Here is a 20,824-nt window from a genome sequence, read left to right as displayed (position 1 = left end):
ACACCACTGAGATACTCAAAGTCTGGTGAAAAACCAGGAAATCAGAACACCCCCTCATAGAGGCTCTCTGAAGTGCAACGCCCATCTGGAGGAAGGATGACAGAGGGCCCCTGGCACCAATGTATTTTCACGCAGATGCTAGCTGCACTTTCTGTAAGTGAGTCTCATCTGCAGCCTGTGGTAGACTGCCAGCAGAGTGGGATGGGGGCTGTCACAGGACTAGCCCTGAAGCTATTCCTGCAGACCCCAAAGCTACAGAGCAGAAGTCTCAGGGGAAAAAGCCTGGGGAGAGCCTGGCATGGAGGCGGTACAGCAGTCAGGCAAGAGAGCCTCTCCTTGGCATCATATCCTCAGACCTTGGAGGCATTCAGAATTTTATCTTTCTTTCCTTTTTCTTTTTTTTTTTTTTTTTAATGTTTTTTGTTTTGTTTTAAATATTTATTTTATTTATTTATTCCCTTTTGTTGCCCTTGTTGTTTTATTGTTGTCATCGTTGTTGGACAGGACAGAGAGAAATGGAGAGAGGAGGGGAAGACAGAGAGGAGGAGAGAAAGACAGACACCTGCAGACCTGCTTCACCGCCTGTGAAGCGACTCCCCTGCAGGTGGGGAGCCAGGGTTCGAACCGGGATCCTTATGCCGGTCCTTGTGCTTTGCGCCACCTGCGCTTAACCCGCTGCGCTACAGTCTGACTCCCCTTTCTTTCCTTTTTCTTTCTTTTTTTTTCTTTTTTCTTTTTCAGTCGTTTCTAAAACTTTACAGCTCCAGGCCAACTTTTTCATATAGGAAGAGACAGAAATAGAGAAGAAGATGGGGAGAGGGAAAGATACCACAGCACCACTGGGTTTTACGTATGACAAGACAGGCGCACTAACTAGCTGGGCTATCTTGCCTGCTTGCCTGCTTTCCTTGTAATGGAACCAAAGAAAATATTGGTAAAGATGTCACCGGAGAAGTTCAAAAGCTTCAGAAAGATACTGAGAGCAGTGATGGCTCAGGCCAGAGAGCAGAGTAAGGAATGATATCTGGAAGAACTGGAATACAACTCAGCTTTAAGAAAAAATGAAATTTCCTTTTCTATATCTTGGATGTGATGCAAGGCAATCATGCTAAGTGAGATAAGCCAGAAGGAGAGGGACACATAACCAATACTCCCACTCATTGGTGAGACTTGACAAATGAGGAGGGGAAGGAAAAACACAAGTTTCATCAACTTGATCTAGATATTATTTGCTGCAGAAAACTCTAGGGTGAGAGAGAAAGGCAAAAAGCTGAGATAATATTGGAGAGCCAGTGCATGACGGTAGAGGAGAACTTAAGCAGGTGATACGTAGACACCTATCACAGGGAGATAAATTGTACTCATATGCCAACAACTTTCCTGTACATTATTACTTCCTCAATAAAACCTTAAAAAGAATTCTAGTGAGGCAGCTAAGAGTATAACATCTACAATACAGAAGAGAATAGAGGCAACAACACAGAAATCACCCAGGAAGGAAACAGCAGTGAATTGCAATGTAGGAGCTAGACTAACAAGAGTATTTGTTCCTTAGAGGCATAGGGACAGATGGAAACAGGCATTGCAATTGGTCATTACCCCAATGCAACAGGCATTAGGGTAATGGCTTCATCGAGGCTGTATGCTGGCAGTCAGAACACAAATGTACAAGAGTTTGCTTCCTTGGGAGCTATAATACACAAGATGTTTTATTTGTAGTAGATGCTTTCACTAACAGTTCAAAGCAAGAATTGTTGCTTCTTTTCATTTTATGCACAGAACACTAAGATGCTAGATGGTTATTCCAGGCCCCTGGGCTACTGTTATCAAGAATGGCAACTGCCCTTCTAGTGACTTCTGAGTCACCACAGAACTGAGAGTCTTCCAAGTATCCTGTCTCTATGTCACTGAACTGTGTGGCAGTACTACGATTATGATGTGTGAACATAACACAGCAACATTCTCTTATAAATCAGCTTCTAATAATAGATGTTGTTCCAGACATCAGTGTATATCAATGTATACAAAGGGTCTAGGAGGAATCTCTCATTACAACACAGATGAACTTTAGAAGCAGTTTTATCTTAAGACATCCCTCTTCTTCTTCTCAAAGCATATAACAGTTTCCTCATACACTCATGTGCCAACAACTGTCTTGTATGTTATTATCATCATACAGTTCTTAGAGAGTGAAGTTCAGGGACGGTTTGCCCAGATTAGTGAACAGAAGTTTTTTGAATGAAAAGACTGAGTCTTGGGATTTTATCTACCATTTCAGCTTCATTTTCTAGAGATTCTTTACACCAATCTTCAAAACAGAATCACTTTCTCCTAAAAATCATTTAATAAATCCAAGCCATGGGTCCCTCTTTAGCTATGTAGACTTATGTTATCATTTTAGCTACATTCCACAAGGGACTACCCTTCTCTTTAGCAGTAGACATTTCATATTCTCTATATTACACTCAGTTTTACATCAATTCCTATAAACCATTCATTCTTTTATTATTCACTTGCTATTTATAATCTACTGCACTGCATTATCAGGTATTTTGTCATGCTATCAACTTGTTTATAAGCAGAATATGGCTTCCTTAATAATGTAACTTCTTGTACTTGAAAATGCATCAGGTCACTGCTTCTCAAATGCCCTATGGACACATGGACAGTTAATCTTGACTAAACTGAAACTTCTGAACAGAAGTGTCTGATATGGGCCTTGAGAATTAATATTCCCAAGGGGATCACACTATGAGTAGCAAGGCCCTGGACTTTACAAGGTTCCTATAACTTTGCATAACAGACAGGATACTTATTTCCTCCCTACATTAGATTGTTAGAAAAGTCATGTTTTCTTCCTCCTCTTTTTTTTTTTTTTTTTTTTTACCAGAGCACTACTCAACTCTTATTTATGGTGGTGCAGGAGACTGAACCTGGGACTTTGGAGCCTCAAGCATGAGAGTCTGTTTGCATAATCATTATGCTACCTTCCCAGCCCAAAATAATTCTTTAAAATGTTCATATTATACCTTTGCCAAAGTCACTATAGTGCTACATGCCTTTAGACAGCCTGTCTTTCCAGGTACACACACACTGATGTGAAACTTTTCCATCTCCCAGTATATGTGACCCTTAGGAAATGTCTAAAGCTCTTTTCAGAAGCATTTGGGTATTCATGGTTTGTAAATTCTGTAAAAGTGATTTAGAAATCTAAACATATTCTGTATATAGATGTGGTCTGGGAGGTGATGCAATAGGCCCTATACAGAGACTATTTCTACTACTCCAGAATTTTACTTCTACTGCCTTTGTCTATCCAGTCTTTTAAAAACTTTTAAAGCCTACTAGGTAGGGACATTTACTCTTTGAAAGGCCTTGGGAATTTAGAGCTCTTAGGAGCCCTAATCTGTGGAGAGGAATGGTACACAAAAGAAAGTCAACTCACAAAGTCGTGGGTGGAAAAGGGCAGAGGCAGTCAGAGAGGCCACGTCACCTAAGCAACTAGGATCTTTTCCTCACCCTCACCCTGCCTACTCCCTATCTGCAGTGCAGAGCACAGAGTGGGGCTGCACACAGTAGAGGGTATGTGTGTGTGACGTGTTTTAAGTCAGTGCCATAAACTTTGATACCTGGAAGGATGTGGTCCCTTATGCAAACTATCCTCCCTTTCTCTGGCAAAGATGAAGAGAAAGAAGCTCAGAGACATTAAGCCAAGATTCTCTGGGAACCTTACAGACAGGACTAAGTCTCCTGCCAGTCTCCTCATGTCTGCAGTGTAGTCACAAAGCCAGGACACAAGCACCACCAATTTCTCCCTTGTGTAGCTGGAAGCACTGCCCTGACTTTGGTCTACTCACAACCATTAACATGTGCAACCATGCCTTGGGTTTTACAGCATGTTCGAATTTCAAAATCAAGTATATTTGATTCAAGGAGGAAGTTGAAGCAAATGTGCGTGTTTCAGTGGTTCTCAAAACATTGAGCTCAATTACACAAACATGTAGACTGACAGCTCAAAGCAGCATCAAAAGAGAATTCTCCAATTCACTGACTTCTTTTCTCCTCCCAGGGGCATTAGTCCATACGCAAGGAGAGCAATTCCTCTGTAATGTTGGAAAGCCTTAGCCTGCTAAGGCATAGCACAGGGAATTAAGAGTATCTGGTTAATATATCTTGAAGCTGAGAACTTTAATTTATACTACAAGAACCAATGATCAGTTTTATTTGTTTTTTTAATTTGATTCTTCAAAAATTAAGCCATAAGGGCTAGTTTTTACCACCAGGATTTCTTTTCCCTTCCTTCCTTCCTTCCTTCCTTCCTTCCTTCCTTCCTTTCTTTCTTTCTTTCTTCCTTTCTTCCTTTCTTTCTTCCTTTCTTTCTTTCTTTCTTTCTTTCTTTCTTTCTTTCTTTCTTTCTTTCTTTCTTTTCTTTTCTTTGCAAGGTATCTAATAACCACCAGGGTTTCAAATCTGCAAAACGTAGAGTGTCTTAAGTAAAGAGGTAAGAGAGTTCACCCAGTTCTTCCCAGATTTCTTTTCAACTCATAAAACAGTGATGGTGGGGAGTGGGCAAACATACCGTTCTCAATCTCGTAGTCAGCAAAAGCAAGTTCAGAGCCTTTGTTGGTGATCAGCAGCTCACCATTCAGTGTGAAGATCATAGATGCATCATCCAGGTTAATCATACATCCAACCACATCTCCTGGGTGCCAGGTCCGTCCAAAGTAGCCACTTCCTTGATGCCAACGCTGACCCTAGGTAACAAGCCCTTATTGAAATGGAGGCTGCAGCAGCCTCCTGGAAGGTCAAGACATGACTATAAGAGTAGTTGCTTTCTAGCTTGTAGTAGTTTCTTTTGTCTTCTACTTAAAAAAAAAACTTTATTGGATAGACACAGGCAGAAATTGAGAGGGCAGGGGGAGAGAGGGGGAGAGAGGGAGAGAGAGGGAGAGAGAGGGAGAGAGACTGAGAGACACCTGCAGTCCTGTTTCACCACTATCAAAGCTTTCCCCCTGCAGGTGGGGACCAGTGCTTGATCCCGGGTCCTTGTGCACTGTAACGTGTGCTCCACCAGGTGCACCACCACCCGGCCCCAATAGTTTCTTTTTTTTAAATATTTATTTTATTTATTTATTCCCTTTGTTGCCCTTGTTGTTTTATTGTTGTAGTTATTATTGTTGTTGTCATTGTTGGATAGGACTGAGAGAAATGGAGAGAGGAGGGGAAGACAGAGAGGAGGAGAGAAAGATAGACACCTGCAGACCTGCTTCACCGCCTGTGAAGCAACTCCCCTGCAGGTGGGGAGCCGGGGCTCGAACCGGGATCCTTATGCCGGTCCTTGTGCTTTGCGCCACCTGCGCTTAACCCTCTGCTCTACAGCCCGACTCCCCCCAATAGTTTCTATAAGACACTGATCTCTGCAACAAGGACAACTCACAGGGAGGAAAGGTCTGTCTCATAGAACTATGAAACTTAGCTGATGGTGGCCCAGTCTCCCAAGTCCCAGCCAGCTACTGCAACATGCAGGGTTCCCTCTAGAGGTAGGTGGTAGTATCTCCTCATATGCTAGCTCCATAGAACTGTGTGAACCCCTCTGCTGTGCAGGCAATGGAATCTGAGCACAAAAGCAGATAATGAGGTGACTGCAGAAATCATGTGGGCATACAGCCCTTCCTTACACCAGAGAAAGGAGCAATGTGCCAATCTCCAGGTAATAACCATTCCAGGGTTCAAATTAGCCACTGGTGGTGGTCACTAACTTCTGAAGCCAGAGGTGTAGCTTCTCAGTGCTTCCTACTCTCTAGAAAAGGTTGGGGGAAGAAGAACTTAGGTTGAGGATGTGGGGGCACTCTACAGACTCACCCTGCTGCCTTCGAACACAAAGGCTTGGTCGTCAGCTCCCAGTTCAATGTCAGGCCGACAGCCTGGCCTGGCCCAGCCCACACGCATGTCGCCTCCAGTCACCACCTCAAATTCAAAGTACCACTTTCCCGATCTCACTGCATAGGAACGCTCCACCCGGAAAAATCGAATCTTGTCTATGCTGACTTTCTCCACAGTTGGGTCAGCTATTGTGAGGAGGAAAGGGAGGTGGGGGCAGCACGGGAAAGAGAAAGTGAACACACATCTTTAATGGTCAGGTGGCACTGCACAAGAGAATTTGACAACAAAGACTCAGGGATGATCACTCTGCTGTTACCCAGCTAAGTATTCTGTTCACAAACATCACTGTTATCACACAATAAAAATATAAACACTCTGGGGCAGGCCCTAGAGATTCTATCTCAGTATTTCCTCACACCATGCATACAAGGCCAGTAATACTGTGTACATTTTATAGATGAGGAAACCACGACTTAGAAGTGAAATCCCTTAATCAGGGTCACAAGCTCAATCAACTTAGGAGAACAACGACTTGAGCCCAGGCTTGTCTTACTCCAAATCTCTCCATTCACATTTGTAATATTGCCCTAATGACCTAAGGTGTCCTCCTGAGATGGCAATGACTTCTTTATGAGTTCTAACAACTGAAAACCTTTTTAGTCAGCTGGGGCTGGAATGAACAATATCAACTTATTACCTAGTTCTTGGTCCGATGGTTCAACGGTATACCCATAACCAACGAATGTCCGAACAGCTTCGCGTAGACTGTCCCTGTTTGACTTCTTGGTCCGTTCATCCAGTAACATATATGGAACGAGACGGGGATTCCTTTTGTTCTTTAGATCCTGTGTGGAGTCAGAGAAAGGATCTAAGAAAACACACTTCTATCTTACAAATGACTTGTCCCGCTCATGCATACCCAGTAATGGCTCTGGCTTTCTTATACCATTTTTATTAAAATATATATTAATTAATTAATTGTGAGCTGGGGCTTGATGCCTCCATGTCTCTACTCTTCCCAGTGGCCATTTTCCCCTTTATCTTTGCAAAGGGAGAGAGAGAGAGAGAGAGAGAGAGAGAGAAAGGAAAGACATCTGCAGCACTGCTTTACTGCTTATGAAGCTTTGCCCCTGCAAGTGAGGGCTGGTGGGCTGAACCTGGGTCCTTGAGCACTGTAATGTGTGTGCTTACTGGGTTCACAGTTACCTCTTCCCATCACTCACTTTATTATACTAGCAAGTCTGTCTCATAACTCTTCTCCAGTGCTTTGACATTTAGCAATGGATGCACTTGTCATTTCTACTCAGGATTAATGAAGTATAAGTGGAAAAATCTTACTAATATTCAACACTAGCATTGAAAACACATTTTAATAATGCCAACCAGTGAACAAAATGACTGGCAGAAACCACCATTTCTAAGGCAAAGCAGAGAGGGTTTGTGTAACTACTCCCATATGGAAGACCATGCCATGATTAAACTGTTATAGCCTCCTCACAACATCCTCTGATTCTAACAGGGACCTAGCACAGAGAGACATCACAAAGGATGACAGAGCCACATCGGGTCATTTCCTTGTGGCAGGCACATGCTTATATTATAGCTCTGCTCAGTTCCTTGGGGAGGGGGCAATAAAACAGTCAAGTCAAGACGACTGTGACAAGTCATCACAAGCAAGCATGTATGACAGGCTGCTTTTTGTTTTTTAGAATCTGCACACCTCTTCCAGCCATGGCTTTCAACACTGTGTTCAGTTTTTAGACTGTGTAGGTTTGGAGATTCAGGTATGAATGAACATCTGTGTACCTGGCTACCCTTGAACTTCTGCCTCAGTAAACAGCAGCACCTACCAAGGTAGGGAAGCACTTCAAGGTGGTGTGCCAGATGATTTGGAGGCTGACCCTTGCATCTAAACTCCTATTTTTTAAAATTTTCTTCCCTTTTTCCTTTTTATAATGATAGACACACACACACGCACACGCACACACACACAGAGGAGGAGAGGGAAGGAGGGAGAGTGAGAGTGAAGGGAAAAGGGAGAGAGGGAAAGATGGAGAGGGGGAGAGAGATAGATGGAGAGGGAGAGAGAGGGAGAGAGAGGGAGGGAGGGAGGGAGGGAGGGAGAGAGAGAGAGAGAGAGAGAGAGAACGAACACTGAAGCTTCCTGAAATGAGGTGGGAGCCAGGCTCCAACTTGGGCTGTGCACATGGCAAAACAGCACACTATCCCAATGAGCAATTTTGCTGACCCACAATTCCTAGTTTCTTACTGTGTCTTGGCTCTTAAGTTGCTTCCTGCTTAGGGCCAGAGAATCTAGCCTGATGAGACTCAAATAAGAGTGCACAGAACTTCCAGGTTGGCTGATCTACCTCTCTGCCCTGCTAACATTTTTCCCCACCCCTGCCCATGGCAGACACTTGGAACAATCCCAGAAAGACTGTTGGGTTGTGACACTGACTTGTGTGACTTGTGGAGCCTAACACTGCCTTGGAGAGTGACATGTTGGTGCAGCTCTCTTGCAAGAAGAAACACAAGACAAGAAAGAAGAAAAGACATAGTAAGTGCATGGTGTGGCATGGTCACCAGTGAACCAGGCAAGGCATACTCAATTTATGCAGAACTAAAATCAGGCCTGGAGCTAATGTCAATGTGACCACTGCAAATTCTGTCCAGCCTGATGATTCTGGCAATAATGAAAGTGCTGAGGCATGCAGGCGAGAGGGTAAGGGCATCCTCCACTTTTTAATCTAACAGCTCAAAAGCAAAGTGACATTTTGATGGATGGCCACACATCCTCTGTTTTTAGCAGGCCTGACCTCACATGCTTTACCTGTTGAATGCCGTAGGTCCATCCTTGTTTGATTCTGTCTTTTGCCCAGACATTATGTGCATTTTCTGCAAGCTTATCCACTAAAACTTCTTGAGGCGGCAGAAGCTTCACATCAGATAAGTCCAATGGGGCTGGCTTATAGCCATTGGACATCATGTAGCTACAAGTAAATAAAAACAGAAATACTTACATGTCAGATTCATATGAGTTCCCTCATTCTAGATTTTGGCTCAATAGCACATATTAAGGATACTATAAAAATAGCTATAGGTTCAGGACTGGGGTAAATATAGGCTCTATAGAGGAAGTGGGAGGTTCCTGCTGTCTTACAGTTAAGAAGACAATAGACAGTTATTGCTATAATCACATTGAGTTAACTTTGAAAAATCCCTTTGTTAGGATTTGTTGTATCATACACAACATCACCATAATTTATGTCCTTTGACATTATTTGTATATAGCTGTGCCATTGGTTGCTTCTGTTCTCCCTGGTCTAGGCTTTTAAGAGAGTCAACATATCAAAGACAAAGACTCAGTCTGTGCTTTAAAAAGTCTGAAACATACAATTTTCCACCCTCATATTAATTAGTGATTTATATGACTACAAATTAATAGGAGTGTACATAAACACCACTCCTACCACCAAAAAACTGTGTCCCATCCACCCGCCCACCTCCCCACCACCCCAGAAAGCCAAACATCCACCCTCACCCTTGATGGACAATATACTCTATGCTACACCTGAGGAAGATGGGTCAATATTGGGGCAACTTAGAATGTTCCTACTCATGACCACAGAATGTGAGCTCAGATCTACAGGGATGCAGAGGTCATGTAGGCTCCTAAGCTGAATATGGGCCCCAAACCAAATCAAATCCATGGGGTTTACAGTCAACAATATTTATACCCCTTTCCCATATTAGCGAGCTACTCTCTTCCCTGATGCAGCTTTCTGTTCCTTTTCCAGCCATGACATCATTTCCCCAGACAATAACTTGGATCCACCTGCATATCAGATTTCAGGCTCAGGGAAAAAAAAAACAAACAAAAAAAACACTAGTATAGCCACAGGCCCTTTGGAATATAACTAAAATATGCCTACTAGCTATCTACAAAATGGAGGACCCCTCCAATACTTCATCTGCACTATTCCAGCCTTTAAATTCATGATTGTTCAACAATTTATTTGGCTTTGTATGCTAACTCTCTTTTCAGCCACCAGGTTCTAGAGGCTAGCATGATGCCGACCAGACTTCCCTGGACAGACAACCCCACCCATGTGTCCTGGAGCTCTGCTTCCCCAGAACCCCAACCTACTAGGGAAAGAGAGAGACAGACTGGGAGTATGGATCAACCAGTCAATGCCCATGTTCAGCGGGGAAGCAATTACAGAAGCCAGACCTTCTACCTTCTGCAACCCTCAACGACCCTGGGTCCATGCTCCCAGAGGGATAGAGAATGGGAAAGCTATCAGGGGAGGGGATAGGATATGGATATCTGGTGGTGGGAACTGTGTGGAGTTGTACCCCTCTTATCATATGGTTTTGTCAATGCTTCCAATTATAAATAATAATAATAATAAAAGCTATAAGTTCTACCTTTGGGAAGAAGTGAGAGGTCACTACTATTTCAAGTCCACAAAGTCCCAGATCTGCCACTCATTTATTAATCTCTGTCATGAATTTGAATGAAACAGGATGTGAGTGGGAAATGCAAATCCATCTGTATTTGTAAGGACACCTATATCACAGACCCTGCAAATGGATGTCTATTCAGAGTGTTGAATCATTATCAGACATTCTTTTATTCACTTTTGCAAACACAAAAAAGGGTTCTGACCAAATAGGCAAGGATAAGACCTCAAGTCAAATGGTTTCTTATAAATCTATGGAGAATAATCTCTCAGCATTTATTGTGAGGATAGGAAAGAAAAAGAAAAAAAAAAAAGACCTGACATCAGAGAATGTGTGAATTTTGAAGTAATCCCTGTGGTTAGCTATCTGGATCAGGAGTCACGGGCTCAAGTGACTACAATTTAACAGATAACTTGACATACCATGTGAAGTTGGAGGACAGAAATCCCTGTAGATGCAGAATGTCAGAGAAGGGGGCAGGGAACATCTAGCCACTGCCATGTGAGAGTGTGAGCTGTGCAGGAACCTAAATGTGAGACCTGTAGCCCAGGATTCACTCTTCCCAGGAACTTCTGAGTGGGGTTTATAGGCATCAGATATGGCCTCTGTCCACCTTCCTGGGATGCCTGATTTTGTACTGAGTCAACACACATCAACTGTGGACTACTGATGCTAGCAACTCAGTCCCCAGCTGCCCCTCCAGTTGCCACCTCTCAAGAGATGCTGCTTTTAGCACCAAGCATTGCCTGAGAGTAGAGTTTGGTAGCCTGGGGGCACAATGGGGTGGAAGGGGAAGAAGACGATTGTGTTAAAGTTGGCCACACCTGTCTGAATGGATAAACAGCATGGCTGGCATAAGTGAGGAGTCAGTCTACTAGCTGCAGGGTGCACCCAGGATCCAGCATGAGTGTGAGAGCCACATGCAACTCTGCATGAGTATTTTGTGTGAGTGGGAGAGCAGGACATGTGGAGTTAAGGGTCCAAACAATCTGTGCAGAGATGCCTGTTTCCCATGAAGAATGTGTGAAGGTTGGATTGATGCTAGAAAGGTGAATCTTTGCAGGGGCTACCAGACATTTTCAAGCTCCTCTGCTAACCATCCTCTTTATTTCTCTCTTTATTTGCACCTCTCTTCTCTTTCCTTTTCCTTCTCATCCTTCTCCTTCTCCCTCCTTTTCTCTCTTACCTCCAGAGTTATTACTGGGGCTTAGTGCCTTTACTACAAACCCACTGCTCTTGATAGCTAATTTTTTTTCCATTTTACTGGATAGGACAAGAGAAATTGAGAGGGTGGGGAAGATGGAGAGGGAGAGAGACAGACAGACACCTGCAGATCTGCTTCACCATTTGTGAAGTGTCCCCCTTGTAAGTGGGGAGTGGGGACTTGAACCCAGATCCTTGCACGGGTCCTTGTGCTTAACCAGGTGTGCCACTGCCAGGCTCCCTGACTCTCCTCTTTATAGAGCAGACAGTGAATCTGAGAGTGTGGCACCTCTTGAGTCGAAACAAACAGCTGTGGTGATCAGAGCAGGAGGTCCTGGAAACATGGCACTGTAGCAAACTTCTGTCTGGGGTTTTCCATGCTGAGTAATGGCAGGAGCCAATCTGAGCAGCTGCCTCTGTGCACTGGCACTCTGTTCTCCCCATTAAAACATTCAGGCTGGAGCCTTACAGTCCTGCATCATAAAAAGAACACCTACTTTTTGGGAAGTTTGACCTTCTTGAGCTCCTCTTCAGCAGCTGAATTTACATGGGCAATGTGGCACCCGAGAGCCAGGAGGGTTCTGTGATACAACAGAGGAAGAAGACCAGGGTCAACAGCAAGATACAGGAAAGCAGGAACCCTCGCCTGTACACCAACTGATAGAGAAAATAAAAGCCTTTCACTTAGATGAGTGGCCACCAAGCTTCTTATGTAAAGAGACAGACAGAATTCTAGAAATTATGGGTCATATGTCTGTATTACAACTGTGGTCATACAAGCACAGCACCATTTTGGTCAGTGGTGAACTCCATATAAGATGGCGAGTCTCAAATTCTTCTTGCCTGGAGAAGACACAGCCATGGTGATACTATATAGCAGTAATCTCATATTTTGTGTCTCTGATAACACAATTTCTTTCTTATGCTTGCTTTGACTAGATGTTGCCTTTCTCGTCATGGCACCTAAGTGTACAAAACCCACTGGGGACCATGATGAGAAAGGCAACATCTAGTCAAAGCAAGCATAAGGAGGAAATTGTGTTATCAGAGACACAAAATATGGTAATACTGGTTTTATCCAGCAGTGAAATTGCCTAATGACCCTTTTTCTCTGAAGGTATCCCTATTGATAAATGATACCTGAGGGTACTCAACACTGTGATAACAGAACAAAAGCAACCAGGCAATATGCAACCCTAGTCTGGGTACAATATAATATTAAAACATATTTTGGGGGTCGGGCGGTGGCGCAGTGGGTTAAGCGCATGTGGCGCAAAGCGCAGGGACCAGCGTAAGGATCCCGGTTCGAGCCCCCGGCTCCCCACCTGCAGGGGAGTCGCTTCACAGGCGGTGAAGCAGGTCTGCAGGTGTCTATCTTTCTCTCCCCTTCTCTGTCTTCCCCTCCTCTCTCCATTTCTCCCTGTCCTATCCAACAACGAATTGCATCAACAAGGGCAATAATAATAACCACAACGAAGCTACAACAAGGGCAACAAAAGGGGAAAAAAAAATGGCCTCCAGGAGCGGTGGATTCATGGTGCAGGCACCGAGCCCAGCAATAACCCTGGAGGAGGAAAAAACAAAACAAAACAAAACAAAACAAAAAAAACATATTTTATTTATTTATTGAGAGAGTGAGAACCAACTGGAGCAGTACTCTGGTATATGCAGTGTTGGGGATTGAGTCTGGGACTTCATGCTTGTAAGTTCAGAATTCTACCACTGCACAACTCCCACTTCACTATAATGAAAGTTTTACTTATATAAAAAGGTGACTGGCCAGAGTGAGTTATAGGCCATAGCTTGCCACCTTTTAATTTAGATGATAGAAAGTGTAGAATATAGATACAGCTTTTTAAAAAAGAATTAGTAGACATTATTTGCAAAGCAGTTTTAGGTTAAGATATTGTGGGAGTTTTACATCGGTTTTATAAATAATCTCTTGACAATGTAAGAAAATCAGTTGGAATCCCTTAAACTCTATAGGACTATGTCATGCATTTGTATTTTTTGTTCTGTTTTGTTTCTCTTCCTGCTCCTCTTTTTACTTTCAAGTTTCACTAATATGCTTGAAATAGCCCCCACTGAAGAAATATTTTAATTTACAAACTTGCATTGGGATTGTATCCTGATTCCCTTAGTCCAAGGAATGGTCTACCAGTGAATCCATAGGGCAGCAAGTGTTTCCTGTGCACATCCTGTACAGTGCTTTGAGTAGTGATTGACACTACAAGGTTCTAAAGGAGCACCTTTAAAAAGTACCAGTGTCATTGAAGAGAACACATATGTGAGACTATCAGATGTGACATTGCTAAGGAGCAATGCTCTGTCAGTAAGCCCTCACCATTCAGATATCTGCACTTAGAGTAGAGAACAGAGAAATGCAACACAGAGAGAACAATTACAAACCCAGAAGGAATTCCGGATGGGAGATAATAACTTGAGCTCAAAAGAAGGTCAGGATTAGGCTTTTACCTATGTGTGAAATCAAGGAGATGATTTCATGGAGAATGTTAGTCAATCAGACCATATTTTCCACTGTTTTTTTAGAAATGCCTTTTTTTTGGGGGGGGGGAGGTTTTAATTTAACATGAGCTACAGCAGGCACTAAGACCATTGATTCTAAGTTTCTTCTATTAAATTTTCCTGCTTACTTTCCTCCACTGCTCCTAGTAAACAGCAAATAGCCTCGGAGGAGATATTGATATATACATTAAGTAACAATGGTGGGTGTTTATTTCACTATATTAAATCCTTTTGTGGCACAAATAATCACCATCCCCTCTAATTTAGCAGAATGCATCTTTTTTTTAGGCACAAGGTGTACCATTGCAGCTTCGTTTTGAGGCATTAAACCACCCACTCACTGTTTAGTTCAAGCTCAAATTAAACACTCACTTTAAGGTTTCCGTTGACATTTGTAGGTTATAATTCTTCTCTGTTTCAGGGAGCTTTGAAAACTCCACAAGGCAGGGGTGCTGTCTTTTGTTGTCATCCCGTACCTAGGTGATGATATAAGAAAAGATATCACTTAAGTTTTGACAGCTGGCACTACCCTGGAAAACAAAACAGAATACACTATGAAACATGGTCCAGGCTATTCATATCAGGTAAAACAAAGACAGCTCTTTGCTGATAGGCAAATAGACTATCTTCTCTCTAGTAAATGGTACACATAGTCCCAAATTACTGATGGACTTGTTCTCAGTCAGGTGTCTGCACTGACAACATTCTTTCTTTCTTTTTTTTTTTTTTCTTCTTCTTCTTCTCTCTCTCTTTTTTTTTTCTTCCAGAGTTATTGCTGGGGCTTGGTGCCTGCACTACGAATCCACTGCTCCTGGAGGACATTTTCTTCATTTTGTTGCTGTTGTAATTGTTGTTGGATAGGACAGAGAGAAATAGAGAAAGGAGGGGAAGACAGAGGGGGAGAGAAAGATAAACACCTAAAGACCTGCTTCACTGTCTGTGAAGTGACCCCCCCCACAAGTGGGGCACTGGGGGCTCAAAACAGGATCCTTACACCAGTCCTTGTGCTTCGTGCCATGTGCACTTAACCTGGTGTGTGCTACTGCTTGGCCCCAAAACATTATTTCCCCAAGGAAAATTTTACATCCAGTAGCCATTTTTTTCTGCCCATCCAAAAATTCATGGCACTACAATACTGTGGAATGGCACCATTCTCCAGAATATGAACACCCAGATCTATATGTGAAGTCAGTTACAGATTTGTAACTTTAAATTTCTACACGATAAAAAGACAAAAGGAAACAGCTGAAATTCATTTCAAGAATCTATTTTAATGCAACATACTCCAATAGTTAGCATTTAAAAAATATAATTAGTGGGAGTCGGGCTGTAGCACAGTGGGTTAAGTGCAGGTGGCGCAAAGCACAAGGACCGGCATAAGGATCCCGGTTCGAGCCCTGTCCCCCCACCTGCAGGGGAGTCACTTCACAGGCGGTGAAGCAGGTCTGCAGGTGTCTGTCTTTCTCTCCTCCTCTCTGTCTTCCCCTCCTCTCTCCATTTCTCTCTGTCCTATCCAACAATGACAACAACAATAATAACTACAACAATAAAACAACAAGGGCAACAAAGGGAATAAATAAATAAAATAAATATTAAAAAAATAAAAAAATATATAATTAGTGTGAGAGATTATTATGGGTTTTTAAACCTTTCTAATAAGTTTACTTATTTTGATAGGACATAGATCAACTGAGAGGGAAAGGGGATAGAGACAAAGAGAGAGAGACAGGGAGACACCAGTAGCGTTGCTTTACTACTTGTGAAGTTTTCCCCAGGCAGGAGGGGAACGGCAGTCTTGCACATGATAAAATCTATACTTAACTAGGTGCACTATTGCCTGGTATCTGTGAGAAATTATGTGTCTTTTTAGTACTTCATAGTAGTACTTCATTCTTAGTCTTTCAAATCTGGGTGTATACTTTATACTTTTAGCACATTTCAGTCCAGATGAGTGGGTTGAAATGAGCACCATGAGTGCTCTTGAGTGTCCTGGGCAGTGCAGACCCAGACATTAACCTAATTCATTCATTCAGCATACATTTGTTCAAGGTCTACTAGTGGTCGGTGCTGAGTTAGGCATTAGGTGTTCAATTACCACCCAGGCTGGTCTATACCTTGTGAAGTTAGCAGCCTAATGGGGCAGGAAGCATTCTCAAAACCACCTTAGTCTTATGAAATTACAATTGTGATTCATTCTCTACAGGGGAGGTGTGTCAGCTCTGAGAGCACACAGCAGAGAGGTGTTCATCCACGAGGAGACTATTTCATGGTAGCTGTGTAAATATATGTGTTAGAGTGCAGGGAGCCTTTCAGAAACCAAGTCGGAAAGTGCATGATTTGAGAGCTTCAGGGTCAGAGGCAGTTTCAGAACTCACCTATCCTTCTGCCTTTAAACATGGCCTTACACAAATCACAAAACAGCTGATTTACACCCTCTGAAAGAAGGCTTTCTACTGAGATCAGATCCTTAAACTTGTCTGAGTGCCCATTAATCTTAGACACTACAAAACTGCATTTTACAAATTCTTATTTAAAACAATGAATCAGCCTCTCTTCACCACCCATGCAGAAACCCATCTTCTCTAAAGAGGAAGGAGAATGTGACTGTACTGCAGGGGGTGCTAGGGAGGTACACTCACTATTTACTCAGTGAAGGAAATCAGTATCTGAGAGTCACATGGGAGAGAGACTCCTGCTCCTCTGTGCACAGCTGATCTCCTCAATGCTCTGAGCGCAGGAGACAGAGAACTGAATAAGACTGCTGCCAATACAGTGAAAACTAGACAGGAGGCAGAAAGAAAGAGTGTGGTTTGGACCCTAAAGTTCTCTTTCTCATGCTGGTCTTTAAAGAAATCTAATTAATTAAAAGAAATGGCAACAGAAATAGAAGAGAAACTATTCATTAGAAAAACGAGCAAGTTAAGTTTCAAACAAACAACACAAAGAAAATGACAATAAGAGCAAAATTAAATGAGATAGAAATGAGGAAAGCAAAAATCAAGTAAAAGTTGAGGGCCGGTGAGGTGGCATAATGGTTATGCAATCAACTTTAATGCCTGAGTTTCCGAGGTCTCAGGTTCAATTCTGGGTACCACCATAAGCTGAGCAGTGCTCTGGTAAAGAAAAAAAAAAAGTAGAGACGATCACAACCATTATACTTCTACTCAGAGTGATCAGGGGAAAATGAGTACACAAACATAAATTTCCAATATGAGGAACTAAAAAAGGTAACAGGTTAAACAGCTTTCCAGGGAATGATATTAGGGTCTTTTTCCACTAAATTTAACAACTTAGATGAAATATGCAAATTACTCAGAAGCACATACTACAAAAGCTCTATCAAGAAGGGTCAGATAATCTGAATATTTTATATCATTCAAGGAAATGGAACTGGTAGGCAAAAAAAATCATCCTATAAAAACGTTCCAAGAGTAGGTGGCTTTACTGGCAAATTCTATCAAATATTTAAGTCATAAATATTAACAATTCTACACAACTTCTAGAAAATTGGAGAAAGACTATTTCTCAAGCAATCCTATAAAGCTATAGCATTTTTTTTACATCAACAAATTAGAAAGACATTACAAGGGGTAAATAAAAAATAAATAACTACCATGAATATAGAGGTAAAAATAAAATTGAGGCAGAAGCAAAACTTGCAAATTTCATCCAACAATATAAAAGAGGTTAGTATGCCATGACCGGGTGGGGCTTAATATAAATTAGGAACAGGAATGCAAGGTAGGTTCAACAGTCAAGGTCAATAGTCAAATCAACAATGTAAATCACTGTGAACAGGTTAAAAAGGGAAAATAACAGCATTCCCACCACCAAAGATCTGTGTCCCTACCCCTACCCCCTACAGTGAAGCTGAAAATCTACCTTCACCCTCCACCCAGAGATTCTTACTTTGGTGCCATACTCCAAACTCAGTCAAATTCTGCTTTGAGTTTTTCATTTCTGTTCTTCTTCCTCAACTTGTTTACGAGTGGGATCATCCCATACTCGTCTTTGTCTTTCTGACTTATCTCACTTAACATAATTCCTTCTAGCTCCATCCAAGATGGGCCAGAGAAGGTGGGTTCATCATTCTTAATAGCTGAGTAGTATTTCATTGTGTGTGTGCGTGTGCGTGTGCGTGTGTGTAATCACAACTTTCTCAGCCATTCATCTGTTGTTGGGCACCTGGGTTGTTTCCAGGTTTTAGCTAGTATGAATTGTGCTGCTGTGAACAAAGGTGCACACATATTTTTGGAAGGGTGTGCTTTACTCCTTATGATATATCCCTAGGAGAGGAATTACTGGGTCAGAAGGAAGGTCCATTTCAATCCTTGTTGAGGGTTCTCCAGACTGCTCTCCAAAGAGACCAATTTACATTTCCACCAGCAGTGCAGGTGGGTTCCTTTGTCCCCACAGCCTCTCCAGCATGTGTTGCTGCTGTCGTTTCTGATGTATGCCATTCTCACAGGGGTGAGGTGGTATCTCATTGTTGTCTTTATTTGCATTTCTCTGACAATCAGTGACCAGGAGCAATTTTTCTTCGTATTTCTTCTGTAATGAATATTCTGTTCACATTCTCTCCCCAGAGGGATAAAGAACAGGAGAACTTCCAATGGAGGGGATGGGATACAGAACTCTGGTTGTGGGAATTGTGAGGAATTGCATCCCTCTTATCCTATGGTCTTGTTGATCATTATTAAATAAGTAAGTAAATAAATAGATAGATAAAAAATAAATAAATCTAGACTGAAAGTGGAAAGGTATAGGTTAAAAAAACTAAACGGGGTCGGGCAGTATCACAGTGGGTTAAGTGCACATAGCATGAAGCACAAGGACCTGCTTAAAGATCCTGGTTCAAGCCCTGGCCCCTAGGAACCAGGTCACTTCAGCAGGGTGGTCACTTCACAAGTGGTGAAGCAGGTTTGCAGGTGTCTATCTTTCTCTCCCCCTCTCTGTCTTCCTCTCCTCTCTCAACTTCTCTCTGGCCTATCCAACAAGAACAACAACAATAATAATACCAACAATGATAAACAACAATGGCAACAAAAGGGTAAAATAAAAAATCCTCCAGGAGCAGTGGATTTGTAGTGCAGGCACCAAGCCCCAGTGATTACCCTGGAGGCAAAAAAAAAAAAAAAAAAAAAAACCCAAAAAGCAAAAACCTAAACAATAACAATAAAATAATTACAATGGATACAAAAAAGGGAAAATAAAAATGCATCTTCATATATACACAGAGAAAAATATTTAGAAAATCCAAGATCTCCCCTTAGTAAAAACCCTTAGTAGACAAGTAATCAAAGGGATTTTCCTCAATCTGATCAGAAAGTGATAAAAATATACAACAACTATTATGTTTAAAAAGTGAGGCAATGATACATCCCTCCTACTATCAGAAAAATAAAAGGCAAGATTGTTGGTCTCACTAGTATTTACCATTACACTAGAGGTTTGGTCCAATACGGTCTACAGGTGTGTGAGTCTGTGGGGCAAAGATCCCTTTAAGGTAGCAAGGCAATCCACTCCAACTTTTTTGTCCTTGCCTGACTGATGAAACACTTACCTTGCCAAAAGTCCAGCCAAGCTCGATTTTATTCATCCCCCAAAGCTCATGGATGTTTTCAGCAAGTCTGTCTCGAATCTTCTCTAGGTGAGGTGGCAGAACAACCTAAAAGGAAAGGGAACACATCCTAAATCAGAATGGGAATCATAAATATGAATCAACTTCTCTGACATTTTCATAAAATCTATCTGTATGGATGTTATGAAAGCCCCAACTGAATTCACAGGCATACTGTCTAGGAGGGGTTGCACTATCCTGACCAAGTCCAGCTAGAGCCAGGTGTTTCCAGGGAAGCCTTCCTCTCTGCCCATCCACTCTCCGTATTCCTAAGGGAACTTGCCTCCAATCTGGGCTCTCTTCTCCCGGAAGTCAGCAAGTGACTGGTTCAAGCACAGGCCACAGTTAGTTCCTGACTCTAGTTAGTTCCTGCCCAGGACTCTAGTGAGAAACAGTTCACCTGCAAACTGGCTCATGTGCTCTAGGGAGGGGGAGAGGGCACAGTTGGCTCTATGTGAATTATCTTCCATTTAACACCTCATTTAGCAGAGATTTCACAGAATAATAGGTCCTAAAAACTATAAGATCAAGATAATAAATTTTATCTTTCCAAAGAGAACTTCCCCAGTATTTCTATCCTAGCAACAATTTCCTGGTCCTGGGGTTCATATTAAAGATGTTTTTTCTTGTTTCTTTTTCTTTTCAGAGCCCTCCCCAACTCTGGTTTATGATGGGGCTGGGAATTGAACCTGGGACTTCTGAGTCTCAAGCATGAAAGTTTGTTGTGTATACTACTGTACTGTCTCCCTGATCATTAAATTCAACTTCGGGTTTACTAATTTATCTCTATGATTTTAAAAAATATATTTATTTTTTACTTTTTGTTGCCCTTGTCGTCGTTGTTGGATAGGACAGAGAGAAATGGAGACAGGAGGGGAAGATGGAGAGGGAGAGAGAAAGATAGACACCTGCAGACTTGCTTCACCACCTGTGAAGTGACTCCTCTGCAGGTGGGGAGCCGGGTGCTCGAACGGGGAACCTTACGCTGGTCCTTGTGCTTTGCGCCATGTTCGCTTAACCTGGTACGCTACTGCCCGACTCCCACTATGCTTTGTTTTTTAAACCCTCAATCACATCTGTTTATCCCCTCATTCTACTCTTTTTTTTTTTTTTTTGCTTCCAGGTTAT

At 42.3% G+C, this 20,824-nt stretch overlaps 1 protein-coding gene across 1 annotated transcript in view; it reads right to left on the bottom strand.

Annotated features, from left to right (window-relative positions):
• The window catches only part of RYR3 (ryanodine receptor 3), a 691,732-nt gene that overhangs the window by 262,669 nt on the left and 408,239 nt on the right, over positions 1-20,824 (bottom strand). Inside the window, exons 21-27 of the mRNA XM_060175180.1 lie at positions 19,640-19,744; positions 14,449-14,552; positions 12,048-12,131; positions 8,714-8,873; positions 6,581-6,728; positions 5,863-6,068; positions 4,580-4,754 (exon numbers count right to left, since the gene is read on the bottom strand). Coding sequence (XP_060031163.1) covers positions 4,580-4,754; positions 5,863-6,068; positions 6,581-6,728; positions 8,714-8,873; positions 12,048-12,131; positions 14,449-14,552; positions 19,640-19,744 — 982 coding nt within the window. The remainder of the gene's footprint in view (positions 1-4,579; positions 4,755-5,862; positions 6,069-6,580; positions 6,729-8,713; positions 8,874-12,047; positions 12,132-14,448; positions 14,553-19,639; positions 19,745-20,824) is intronic.

The sequence above is a fragment of the Erinaceus europaeus genome, chromosome 16, assembly GCF_950295315.1.
Source record: "Erinaceus europaeus chromosome 16, mEriEur2.1, whole genome shotgun sequence".
NCBI lineage: Eukaryota > Metazoa > Chordata > Mammalia > Eulipotyphla > Erinaceidae > Erinaceus > Erinaceus europaeus.
This window is presented reverse-complemented; position numbering and strand designations above follow the sequence as displayed.